The 12,951-nt window shown below is 51.0% G+C and overlaps 1 protein-coding gene across 5 annotated transcripts in view; it reads left to right on the forward strand.

The window, feature by feature from the left end:
• Mad1l1 (mitotic arrest deficient 1 like 1) overlaps positions 1-12,951 on the forward strand; it is a 322,214-nt gene that overhangs the window by 3,064 nt on the left and 306,199 nt on the right. For all 5 annotated transcript variants that reach the window (XM_010612080.3, XM_010612079.1, XM_010612081.3 and 2 more), the window contains exons 2-8: positions 1,054-1,216; positions 3,648-3,788; positions 6,403-6,582; positions 8,869-8,993; positions 9,605-9,686; positions 10,891-11,021; positions 11,144-11,258. In XM_010612080.3, coding sequence (XP_010610382.1) covers positions 1,067-1,216; positions 3,648-3,788; positions 6,403-6,582; positions 8,869-8,993; positions 9,605-9,686; positions 10,891-11,021; positions 11,144-11,258 — 924 coding nt within the window. In that variant the 5' untranslated portion in view covers positions 1,054-1,066. The remainder of the gene's footprint in view (positions 1-1,053; positions 1,217-3,647; positions 3,789-6,402; positions 6,583-8,868; positions 8,994-9,604; positions 9,687-10,890; positions 11,022-11,143; positions 11,259-12,951) is intronic.

Below are 12,951 nucleotides of genomic sequence, written 5' to 3' on the forward strand. Positions count from 1 at the left end.
TTTTTTTTTTTTTTTCCTTGAGTGGCTTGTGTGTGTTTCAGTCTGATTTTTTTAAAAAAGGGAAATAAAGAGCTCCATTGGTGCACTTGGTTAGCGCGCGGTACTTATATAAAAAGGGAAATAAATCAGTGTGCTACTTAAAGGAAATCAACTAGAATTGGCTCTTCCTAAGGGGAGAAACAGTATATACTGTGGAGAATATGCTTTTGGCTCTAAAAGTACTTGGGATGTTCCAAACTCTTGGCTCTTGGTGGGTCTCTGTGTGACTATAATACACGCTGGTGTAGGGGATGCAAAGATCTCTTTAGCTGCTGGCCACACGTCTTTCATATATGGGCTTGTGAGACACATATCACCTTCAGAGCCACACAAGCCCTATTTGGATGTCTTCTGTACCTTTCTGTATGATTTGTGTAAGAACATTGAATTTACCAGTCTCTTGTGAAGGCTGAGCTGTTGTTGGAGCTGCACAAGCAGAGTGCTGGTGAAACTGTGTGCCCACAGTTGTGCCATGTACCATTTCAAGATCCAGGGACATTGACTGTGGTCCCCCCAGCAACTCTGCAGAGTGGGTTATCACTAAGGTGGGTTTACAAATAAGGAAACTGAGGAGCAGGGAAGTGTTAGTGTTAGGTAAATGTGGATATGTCTCCCTGGTGTCTGGACGTTGTAATCACCATTGGCATCTCTTTGGCCATTGTTGCCCTTTTGACACTGGTACAAGATTTGTTTCCCATTCATTCCTGGAGGCCACAGGTTCTGTGAGTCTGCCTGTGGAGATGTGCCCTTGGGGTGCTGAGTACCCTTTTTGGGGAGCCATCTACCTCTCCAGGTAGTGTCAGGCCAGCATTGTGACAGTGGCTTGATAGCTGAGGGTTGGTGGCATGGTTTTATGCCTCATTTTCCATTTGGTAAAGTGATAGTGTGGGCTCTCAAGTAACTCTGAAGAACATGGTTGTGGGCTTCATGGGGGTGTGGGAGTGGGCATGTGGGGATTGCATGTATCTGATCACGTGTGGGGTTGCTGACTCTGACCCTTGTTTGGTTTCCCAGGAAAAAGGCAGCCATGGAAGATCTGGGGGAGAACACCACCGTCTTATCCACCCTGAGGTCCTTAAACAACTTCATTTCCCAGCGAGTGGAGGGAGAGTCTGGCCTGGATATAGATACCTCTGCCCCGAGTTCTCTGCAAATGCAGTACCAGCAGAGCATGCAGGTGAGTGGCAGTGCCAAGCTGGGTGGTCTCAGGCTCAGGCAGGGCCAGTTCAAGTTCCATGTAGTCAAGGCAGTTCAGCCTAGAGGCCAGTTGGCTGACTTCCAGATCTCACTGTGGGCAGTCATTACTTTGGGGCTATACCTGGAGTCTAGGCCCTGCCTTGGCCTGACTGATTAGCACCCCAAGAGTAGATATGGTACTCATCAGTGTGTTCATGCTAAAGGACTCAAGGATACCAATGATAGGATCTGAAGGTTTCTTCACTTAATTGAGGACAAAGCCCAAACTGTCTGGGAGCATGAGCACCAGAATTGTCCATCCAGGATGTTGTCCTCTCATAGATGTGACACAGGGAGACTGTGTGCCCAGTCAGTGAGCAGCAGGACTGGGTATGTTACTTTCTTAGCCTGTCGGGGTGATTTTTGCAGTTAACTCTGATTATTGTCAGACTTGAATTCACCTGAAGTCCTTGGGAGTACTATGGATCCAGTTGCAGAGGACTCAAGTCTCCTAAAACGCTTCAGACTCTTAAGAGCATGGGCTTAGTCCCACTTGGGGCTGGGATACTTGGGCCCCCAAGGAGGAAGTGGCATCTCGGCCTCAACTGTGTCTGTCATGGCACTAGCGGCTGGACCACACTCTTTGCTGGCTTCCCTGTCCACCCTGCATGTGCTCTGGAGCTATTCTGTGTTGATGGCCTGAGCTATCCACTTCCTGTCACTCTTGGAGCCCTGCTAAGGCCTGTGCACTGCTTGGCTAAAGGGACAGGGTTTGCCTGTGTTCATTTGCTGAGTGATGGAGTTACTGTTAGAACACAGGATTGCTCACTGCCCTTTCTTGGCAAGATCTGTTCTTTATTCTGAGGTTAGGCTTTTTGGTAATGGGGATTAAACTTGGGTCCTTGCGCTTGCAAGGTAGGCGGCGGAACCACTGAGCTAAATCCCTGGCCCCTGAGGTTAGGTTTTTATACTTTGGCTTAGCCACCCTCATGGCTTCTACCCCCTAAAGGCCATTGGCAGACACATACTATTTATCTGTGACAATCACAAAAGTGTCCTCAGACAGTGTCCTAAGTTCCCTTGGGCCAAGGTTATCCCCTATGGGAACCATCCCTATAGCCCAATGGTTCTCTAGCTTTAAAATACACTTGAGCACCTGAGAATGAGTCTGGAGGTGATTCTGACTCATTAAATGTGGGTGCAGCCCAAGGTTCTTCAAGTGTTAAATGCCTGGGAAACACTGTGCAGCTAGCTGGCTGGCAAAGGCTCTGGCTCATGGGGATGCCATGAATCTATTTGATGTATTTTCTGAGACCCTCTGAGATTTGTATGACCTGTATTTACCTACCCTCTGACAAGGCTGACTTCTAAGATGGCTTCTGAATACCAGGCCCCTGGTAAACACTAATTTCTCTGCCATTTTTTCATCACTCAGGCCAGCACTGACTAAATGTTATTGCAGGTATAATGGGATTTTACAGATCTAATTGAGGTCTTTAGTTAGATCTCAGCTAGGCATGGTGACATACACCTGTAATCCCAGCACTCTGGAAGATCAAAAGTTTGAGCCCAGCCTGGATGATTTAGTGACTTAGTGAGACCTTATCTCAAAAAGTAAAAAAGGGCTGGAGATATAGCTCAGTGCAAAAGCCCTGGGTTCAATTCTGGAAAAATTTTTTTTTTTCCTGAGCAAGCCTGACCTAATCACAGCGCCTTTTAAAAGTCTGGGTCTGAGCTGGGCTGTTGGCACATGCCTGTAGTTCCAGAACTTGGGAGGCTGAGGCAGGAGGGTCACTAAGAGTTCAGAGCCAGCCTGGGCTACATGGTAAGCTCAAGGCCAGCCTGAGCTACATAGTGAGAGCCTGTCTTAAAAAAAGTCTGGATCCAGATGTCAGAGACAGAGAAGTCAAAGACATCGAGATCAGGTTGAGAGAAAGCATCATGTGGTGAGAGTGATATTTGCAGCCCTAATGACTTTGGCTATTCCATGTGCTGATGGTAGCAGGGAAGTAGACTTTGGTTCTCTACCTGTGAGCTTGCCGAGGTCTCAAGCCTCAGAGAGCATGTCCTGGCCAAGTGTATTGGTTTTTATTCTTGGGAGACCTGATCAGAGAACCCAGCTACACATGTGTGGGCTTCTGATTTACAGAACTGTCACCACATAAAAGGGTGGTGTTTGTTGCAGATCATTACACAGCCATAGAAAACAAATATTCTGTTTCCTAGAACAGGTTCGCACAATGTCATCTTAAAATACTCCTTTCCCTTTTCATCCTTTTTTGATGTTTACTTGTTGCCTCCCACCCATATCCTTAGCTTGGGACCCAGTCTGGTAAGGATCTTGGGGAGCAGCACTTGGGGAGGGTGTTGAGCCACTCATCTTAATTAACATAGCTTCTGAGCATCCAGTTTTTCTTTTGGTCTGGCTTCAGTTGGAGGAAAGAGCCGAGCAGATTCGCTCAAAGTCCTACCTCATCCAGGTGGAGCGAGAGAAGATGCAGATGGAGTTGAGTCACAAGCGGGCACGCGTGGAGCTGGAGAAGGCAGCCAGCACCAGTGCCAGGAACTATGAGGTGGGTCCGGGTGGGGTAGGCTGGCCAGCAGCCTTGGCAGGCAAGGCTATGTGTTGTACCTACCAGGACCTGGCCAGTTGGGGGCAGAAGTGCTCTGCATCCAGTTGTCAGGGCATTCCTCAGAGACTGTTGAAACTTCCTCAGAGAAACTTGAAGAACCTTGAGTTGCACCCACATTTACCAAGTCAGAATCACCTCCAGACTCATTCTCAGGTGCTCAAGTGTATTTTCTATTGCTGTGGGCCTGAGGTCAGCTGTATCAGATGTGGGTGGCCTCAAATGAAAATGGTTGCAAAAAGGGGCCCCTCACTGTGTTTGGTGCTCACTGAGGCCATGGTGTGGCAGATGTGCTTCCTCCGGGTCTCTGTTTCCTCTTCTCTCTGAAAGAATTGGAATGCAGATCTGTCAGAAATGCAGGTGGTATAGAGGTGACAGTGGGCTGGGAAAGTCACCGGGTTGTGTGAGGGGCTCAGAGTCTATGCTGGATCTTGCTCAGGTGTGTACAGATCCTCAGCCAAATGCCTTTGCTTAGTGGCTGCTGGTTTGCTGGGGACTTCCTAGGACAGCTGAGAAAGCACAGCCCTGTGACTCAGGGAGGTCTTTTTGCTTCCTTTTGATTAACAGCACTCTGCCAGGGATTTCAGTAAGTGCTGATCAGTTGTGGAAATACTGCCAAGATGCAGGCAAAGTGTTGGACTAGGAAGTCTCCTGGTGTCCCTGCAGGTCTGCTTCTTGCCATACTTGCATATTCTCACACTTCCTGAGTCCCTTGTTCAAGTAGCTGATGTCTTCCAGGGTGTGATACTAATTGGATTCATTTCTGGCTGTGATGTGTTACGTGGGCTCTGTGAACCAAGAGTTTGAAGTGCTCTCTTTTAGGGTTGGGCATGTTGCAACAGTGCTGATGGTGCAGCCCTCGTGTCTCTGGGCTCTGGACTACTGTAGTTTCTCTGAGCAGAGTCCCTTGTAAGCAGGCTCTGCTGCTGCTGGTCTCCAGTGCTCAGCCCCAGTGGTCGTATCTTGCAGGATCTGTGGGAACATTTGAATGAGTGAAGGCTTGCTGAGGGAATGGCCTTCTGGAAGGGAAAGGGTGCAGGGGTGGCTGAGCTTAGTCCTGGCCCTGTTGGGCTTGAGTTGCCTTCCCTTCCCTGCTCTCAGACATTTCCCACTAGGGTCCAGAGGTCATTGCATTGTTCCTGGGGCCTTGGGCCTCTACGTCAGTTTTTCAGGAACTACCAGTTTGGAGGTGGGTGCTTACAAGACAAGTGATCTCACCTAGAAATACCATTAGGTGGTAAGACCAAGGGGCTGAAGTCTGAGGACCTGCCTAAACTTGCATCTGTGCTCAGGACTGGTGATAACCAAGAGATATGTGTGTTTTGGCTCTGACGGTGCCAAACAGGTTCTGCACAGGCAAAACACTTTGTTTTTATTATTTTTTGGGTGCTGGTGATCAAACACATGGTATTGTGCATGCTAAGCACAATAGTGTGTCACTGAGCCTCATTCTAGTCCCCCAATAGAACATGCTCATTCTGCTTTGTAGCAGGGTGCCCTCGCTGTTTTGACACTGCACTTGCAGTCTCTGTCCCCTTGAGTACCTTTGAGAAGTGCATTAGACTCTCCTGTAGGAGACCATGGCCCCACCTGTGCTTTTGTTTTTGGTACTGGGGATTGAACTCGGGTCCTTGTGCTTGTGAGGCAGGTAGTGGAACCACTGAGCTAAATCTCCAGTCCCCACCTGTGCTTTTATTAAAGCACCTTCCACCTTCCTCTGTTTTAGGTTGGAGTATCCTGAAAAGGGTGGCACAAGGCATTCTTCTGAGTAGGACTGGCTTAGAAGTTCCTGGTGGCTCTAAGAGGGAGCATGTGCAGGAAGCTTCTTGCTGGGGGAAGGGTGAGAGGTCACCAGGGTGCTGGGCTCTAGGTTATCAGTGCTCACTGCTTTTCCTCCTGGGATTTGACTCCTTTGTGATCTCTTCTCTGTGGCTGATGGTGAACCCTTGTCTTCCCATGGATTGTTAGGGCCAGGAGGTCTAGGCCGAAGTTTCAGTTCCATCCTTTCTCACCTGCTTGAGCTGTATGACCTCCCTGAGGTTAATGATATGTGGTGGCTCTGAAGCTGTGGTTGAGGATGCACATTCTTACAGGTCTGGGCCCAGCATAGACCATTCTCTGCCTGCAGGCTGACGTTCACATTGCCTGTTCCTGTTGTAGTCATCTGCTTGTTGGGGGAACACCGACTCATTTAATGATGGCTTCAGTGGGTTAGACAAGATCTGCTGGTGCTGCAAAAGCTCGGCTGCTCTTCAAGGTCGATTCTGAATTTTAGATTTTCCACGCTCCATCTCTCCTTACAAAGACGATTGCTATGAGCAGACGGTACTATGAGCCCGTGGTGTGACCCATGCCAAGTGCCCTCCTGGGGCCCTGCTATCTCATAGCAGGAGAGGCCTTGCTGCCATGGTACGGGGCACTGGCATTGGCCCAGGCCTGCCCTGATTTGGATTTTGAACCTGCCTGTCTCTTCTGGGGGCCTGAGTGGCCTAAGTGAGTAGAGTATACACTCTACTTGGGATTGCATCTCCCTCTGGCCAAATTCCTTTCTCCAAAGCGCGAGGTTGACCGTAACCAAGAGCTCCTGGCACGCATCCGGCATCTTCAGGAGCGGGAGGCTGAGGCGGAGGAGAAGATGCGGGAGCAGCTAGAGCGCCACAGGCTGTGCAAGCAGAGCCTGGACACTGCCAGCCAGCAGCTGCGAGAGCAGGAGGACAGCTTGGCCACAGCCAGCGAGGTGAGTGCAGACCCATGCTGGAGCGAGGGTCCCCCGACCCTGTGGGAGTCGTTCTCTTCCTGTAGCTGTTTTCCAAGGAGAGAGAATGAGTGTACTGTCAGTGGTGCACCAACAGTTTTTGTATGATTGTGATCATAGTAAAAATAGCTAGTTTTCCGTTCTCTGGTTTTTAGTTGAGTGATCAATCTTTGGTCTTTGTAATTACGAATGTTGTTATTTTCAAGTATTCATTTCTTGTGCTTGCCCTGATGTGTCTATGGCAGAGAGTGTCCTGGGTGCAGCCTGTTGGTTCCTGTAGCACTGTTTTTTGTGGACAGACCTTAGAAGCAGGCTGAGAGGAGGCTAATGTAGCTTTCTGGGTGTAGCGTGGTTGACTTCTGTCGTCTTCTCTGTCCTGGATGGTGGGATGCTTGGGCAGTATTTCTTTTTTTTCTCAGAATATGTAAGTAGGTTCCTCTGGATTTGCATTTCTTTGATCATCAGCAAGGTCTGTTAGCGTTTCCTTGCATCAGGGAATGCCTTTGAACCTGGCAAATGTGAACCGCAGTCCTTAGGAAGGCTGTGTTTGTTTTAGAGACAACCTGAGTGTTGGCGCCAGTGGGCACTGGGATCCTCTGACCTTCCTGTCCCTGTTTGGCAGTGTTCAAGATCACAGGTGCCAAGAGGAGAGGGATGAGAGCTTCCCCTGAGGGAGGGCTGTGTCACATCATTAGTATTCCATCTCCACACTGTGCTTTTCTCTTGCTAGATCCTCAGGGTGGCCGCAGGTTATTTTTGCTGTCGGAGTGCCAGGGAGCATGCTAAGGTGTTCCTGCACCTGTCTGCTGCGGTGAGTGCAGGCAGGAGAGGAGGTGAAACAAGCTTCTGGAAGCTGGCTTCTGCCCTCTGGGTCCCAGGCCCGTGTTTTGGGCATCACCACCATTCTGTGCCAGAGAGGAGCCACACACAACCTCAGGGTAGAGCAGAAGAGGTGGTCCTGATGGGGCCATTTGAGTGTGAAGTCATGCCTCCTCAGAAAGGTCCTCCTGGTCACTCAGTCCACAGTGACAGGCCCCTGCTCTGGACAGCATGCTTCCGTCTCAGTCCCCTGATTTATAACTGCAGTTCTCTCATTCACCTGTTTGCTTGTTGTGTGTCTGACCTCCCCGATGTCTATTCTTCATTAGGACAGCTGTCTCTGGCTAGCGTTGGTTCCCTGTGTGTATTTATTGAGTTCAGTAGGACCTCTCAACGAAGGGTTTGTTTTTGTCTGTGTTTTTGATTCTTCCATTCTTTTTTGAGTGTCAGACTAGTTAGTGCTCACTGTTATCATAAGTGAATTGTGCAGATTGCTTGAGTGTGAGATGTCTGCATCCGACTTCCCAGAGGGCTGTGTGGTAAATAACATGGATGTATTTCAACAGGCCCTGGGTTGATGTAGATTCTCTGGGCAGGGAAGCAAGTCTGTGGCTTCTGTTTGCAAAAAGTGCCACCTGGGCAGGGAGCCAGGCCCTTAGCCACCCAGATGGTGTACCAGCATTCCTCCTATGGTGTTTGCTAGACTCATTGTCTTGCCCTGTATGTACAGGTTTCCTGGGGTTGACACTGAGGCACATTTCCCTGGTTAATTTATGTGATACTGTTAAGCAGACTTGGCCAGTGTTCTTTCCCTAGGAGAGCTACAGGGGAGGTTGCTGGGTGAGTGTGCTGAGAGGGCAAGGGAAGTTCCTTCATGTGGCTGTCAGTGTGTTGGCAGACTCGCTGTGCTGTTCTGTCCTGGAGGCTTCTGGGTGGGCGCTGCTTGCTTTGCCCGGGGGGTACCTCCTGTTCTGAGCATGTGGTGACCCAGCAGCTTCTCGCGCACTTGGCTGGCCTGGGGGTTCTGTGTCCTCACTGATGGCTGGTGTCTCAGCAGGACCAGTGTGGTTTGGAAAGGGATTCTAGGGTAGGAGTGTGATGGTAACAGCTGAGGTGAACAACTGGTAGATGTGGATGCTGTGGGCATGTTATGGGCATGGTTAAATGACACCTGGCCTGAGAGGCAGGCTCATCCTGGCTTTTGGCTCAAGAGCCTCCCAATGGGGCAAGCTGTCTTAGGTGCTACTGTGACCTGAATCTGTCTGTTGTCTCATAAGCATGAGGCAGGGCCTTGCACTGGTATGCTTCTGTCTCTGCTACCTAGGTGCATGCTCCCCAGGAGAGGGGTTCTGTCCCTCCCCAGGTGGCAGTTGGGAGGTACCAGGATTTTCCTTTTGCCCCTCATCTGTGAGAGCCAGGCCTGCCTCAGCACACTGCCTCTGCTTTCAGACGATCAGCACATTGAAGGGACGAGTCTCAGAGATTCAGTGGAGCTTGATGGATCAGGAAGTGCAGGTGAAGCGGCTGGAGTCTGAGAAGCAGGAGCTCCAGGAGCAGCTTGACCTGCAGCACAGGTAAAGGTTGTGGACCTGCAGGAGGGCCCATCGCTGAGGCAGTTAGACCGAAACAGGAAGTGACAGAATAGTGAGCATGTGAAACACTCCTGAGTTGGAACAGGGGTGGGGGGCAGGGCAGTAGCCTTCCAGAGATGGAGTTGTGCTGAGCTAGGTTTTGAAGGGCGTGCAGGATGTCCCTGGAGGTGGGAGGGCTGCAGATGGTAAGGTTGTTCCAGGTGCAGGGGTCACACTAGGCAAGGCAGGGATATGTGAGGTCCAGGTAGGTGCTAGCTGGAGGCATGGCCTTGTTCTCAAGTTCTCTCTTGAAGAGTTGGCCATTTTCCTAGTAAGTGTTGTCGGAGCTATGTCTGCTCCCTGGGGAAGAAGAGCAGTTAGGCTTAAGTGACTCCTTCCCAGCTTTACCAAGGCTGGTGGACATGCAGGGAGAGTGTACCCAGAGAGCTGTAGGCTGCTGTGGGGCCAGGCTCCCCACTGTGCTCCCTCTCTAGGAGTTCAAGGCCTCTGAACCAGTGCAGACTACTCCAGGCACCCTTGTAGCATGTGGTGTGGGTCTGTGCTGGGACTCAGGCTGAGCTGTTCCTGGATCTGATGTGCTCTTCTTTTATTAGAAAATGGCAGGAAGCAAATCAGAAAATTCAGGAGCTCCAAGCCAGCCAAGAAGCCAGAGAAGACCAGGAACAGAAGATTAAGGTGGGTCACTCTGTCACGCTTTGGACATGCATCCTGTAAATGTGAAGACATCATAGGGGTGGTCTCTGCCCTCCTGCCCCCCACAGATCTTTCTGAGCCAAGGATATTTCAGTGGCATTTGTGGGTGTTAACTGGTTGTCTCCTGCATACCAAGTATAATGCTGGGTGATGGGGAGGTCGCGTTAGTGGGATGGACACTTCTGATCATAGAAAGTTCGAATCTTACTGGAAGATACACAGGAAACATAAGGGGTAGATGTTGAGGGTGGTCTGAAGTGGTCTGGAGAGATAGAAGCCCTACTCCTGGGGACGTGACTGAGCATGCCTGAGCTGGGTCCATCTGATGCAGGGTTAGACCTTGCTCCTTCACTGTAGGGGACACTTCTGGAGAGATGGTGTCTTGAGATCCTTTCTACGGCTTCCTGTTTCTTTCTGAGTAGCACTCGGTCCCCATGGGAGGCCTATGCTGCCAGCTGCCTGTGGTTTTCCTACAGTGGGCGCCTGGGCAGGCCTCAGGGAGCTTTGCTCTTGTTGTCCTGGGCTACCGGTTCATCCAGCATCCTGGCTTCCTTCTTCTTGTACTGTGCCCTACCTCCAGCACTGGGCTTGTGTGAACAGTCTGATTTGTCTTCCATATCACTCGATCCCTGTCACTTGACCTGTTCTCTGGACATCACTGTGCTCCATGGGAGTTTGTTTATTGACTTGGTCCTGGTTGCATACTCTGCTTGTTTTCTGACTTGTCACAGAAGCCAGTGCTGTCCTGATGAGTCCCAAGGTGGCAGACTATGAAGGAAAGTCTGTCCTCACAGTTGGAGCAGACTCACTGTGGCAGGTGCTGCAGGAGGCAGGTGTCATGCTGGGAATGTCTGGGCCGATGTGCGGCAGACTTCTGTTTCCTGAGACTGAGGGCGGGGTGATGGTGTGGATGGCACACAGCAGGCAGGCTGCCCTGGAAGCAGGTGGCAAGGACGCAGCCCAGAGGCCCATGTAGTGCAGTGGGAGAAGGCTTCCTAGAGGAGGGACCTCTGCTGGGGTTGGCAGTGGGGAGGTAGCTGAGCAGGGCAGCCCCTACTCTTTCACTCCCTGTCATTCTGCCTTCTCTGTCCTACAGGGGAACCTTCTGGCTTGTGCCTCCCAGTTTGAATTCTCTTCATTCCTGCCGTTTACCCTTTTTTTTCTTTTTCCTGCCTGCTTCTGTCAGGACTTGGAGCAGAAACTGTGCCTGCAGGAGCAGGACGCTGCTGTCGTGAGGAGCATGAAGTCTGAGCTGCTGCGGCTGCCCAGGGTGGAGCGGGAGCTGAAGCAGCTGCGGGAGGAGAATGCCCACCTGCGGTGAGGGGCTGAGGACTTGGGGAACAGTGGAATTAGGGTTTATGGGGCAGGTGCCTACATTCCTGGCTCTGGGTTCATCCTTAGCCCTCATAGCTGCTGGAGTGACTGTTCTGGCCCTGCAGGGAGATGAGGGACACCAACGGGGTGCTCACAGAGGAGCTGGAAGGGCTGCAGCGGCGGCTGGGCCGGCAGGAGAAGATACAGGAAGCTTTGATTGGCCTGGAGCTGGAGAAGGAGGTAAGGGTCTTGGTGGGTGGGTTATGCCTGCAGGACTGTCCTCTACTCTCTCAGGGGACCCAAGACATCTGTCATTTGTAGCAGCTGGTCGGTCACCTGTGATGTGGCTGCTGGTATGGTGTTGTGTTGAGTAAAAAGCAGCCCTCACGGAGATCCACATCCTAATCCAGAACCTATGAAGGTATTACTGTGGGCAGGAGGGGATGAGCTTGCTGACCTTGGCCACAGTGGAGAGAACTCTTCTGCTGTCCAGGTGGGCTGTGCAGTCTCAGGGAGGTGGGAGCTATCTAGGGGCTGCTGGCTGCGTAGATAGAGGAAGGGGCCCTGAGCTGAGAGGTGCAGGTACCTCTAGAACCTGGAAAAGCAGGAGATAGCCTATCCCAAGAACCTTCAGGAAGATCCAGCCCTGGTCGCACCTTGATTTAAGCCCAGTGAGACCTGGTTTGGGTTTCTGAACTAAAGAGCTATAAAAGAATTAGCGTGGAAGCCACTGAGTTTGTGTGGAATACACTTGCAGATGGTGAGTCGGAGGAAATGACAGGCGGTGCCTGTGAGGCAGACAGAGAGGAGACCTGCGCTTCTGTCTTCTCCCTTTGTCTGCTCTTGTGACTCACTGGTGGTGCTGTGTGGGAAGATGCCCATGTTGGGTAGCATTAGAGTCACTGTGGGCAGAGAAGCTCCCTCTCTTGCCTGGTGTCCAGTGAGTTTGGGCCAGAGCTTAGGCTTGCTGGCTTCTTGGGTCTTTGTCCTTCATGCTTCTTCCCTGTGGTCACTCTGTCGCTCTCCTTCCCTGGTTTGTCTGTCATGCACTGGGCCACTGTTCTAATCCTGTCCCATTCTTTAGGAGAGTTAGTATCAGGCTACATTTTGGCCCTGTCAACTGCCCCATCACATGTTGGCCAATTCCTGAGCTGCCCCCTGGGGTCGTGTGCACCCTGGTCTTGTTCAGAGGTGCAGGACAGGTGAGGGCCTATTGGGGTGCAGAGCTCTGTGAGTAGTCTGGCAGTGGCTTCCTGTCAGTGAGCTTCTCCCCTAAGATGGGCTTCTGGGGGACCATGGGCTGGAGAAATGCTCCCAGACCAATTACTTTTCTCTGTTTTTCTTGACATAATTGTAAGTTTAGCAAATTACTTAAGACTGGGGGCTGTGGATACACCTAGTTTGAAGTCCTGCTATGGATGCTTGATGGCTGTGTGATGCTGGGCCCAGTCCTTAGCTGTGCTTGGTCCTGTACATGTGAGGTGCGCTGACAGCCTCTGCCTTTTGTAAAGTGCTTAGAGCAGAGCCTGGTGCACAGTACATGTTCCGCAGCACAGGCTGTCAGGGAGGTGTCAGTCAGGCCTCTCTGGCACCTCAAGAGGCTCTGGAAATATTTGAGTGAACCATTGGTGACAGCACTCTGCTGGACACCCGGAGGAGGTGACAGGAGGCTAGATCAAAAAAGTATGTGGCCCTTTCCCAGGTGTGGTGACACATGCCTATAGTCCTAGTACTGAGGATGAGAGGCTGAGGTAGGATCACCACAAGTTCGACGCCAACCTGGACTACATTGTGAGACCTGGTCTCATAAAAAGAAAAGAAAAAGAGGGGCCAGGAATTTGGCTCAGTGGTTCTGCTGCCTGCCTATACAAGTACCCAAGTTTGATCCCTGGTACCAAAAAAAAAAAAAAAAGAAAAAAAAAGAAAAGAAAAA

The sequence above is a fragment of the Fukomys damarensis genome, unplaced genomic scaffold, assembly GCF_012274545.1.
Source record: "Fukomys damarensis isolate Sample0158 unplaced genomic scaffold, DMR_v1.0_HiC HiC_scaffold_17, whole genome shotgun sequence".
NCBI classification, from domain to species: Eukaryota; Metazoa; Chordata; class Mammalia; order Rodentia; family Bathyergidae; genus Fukomys; species Fukomys damarensis.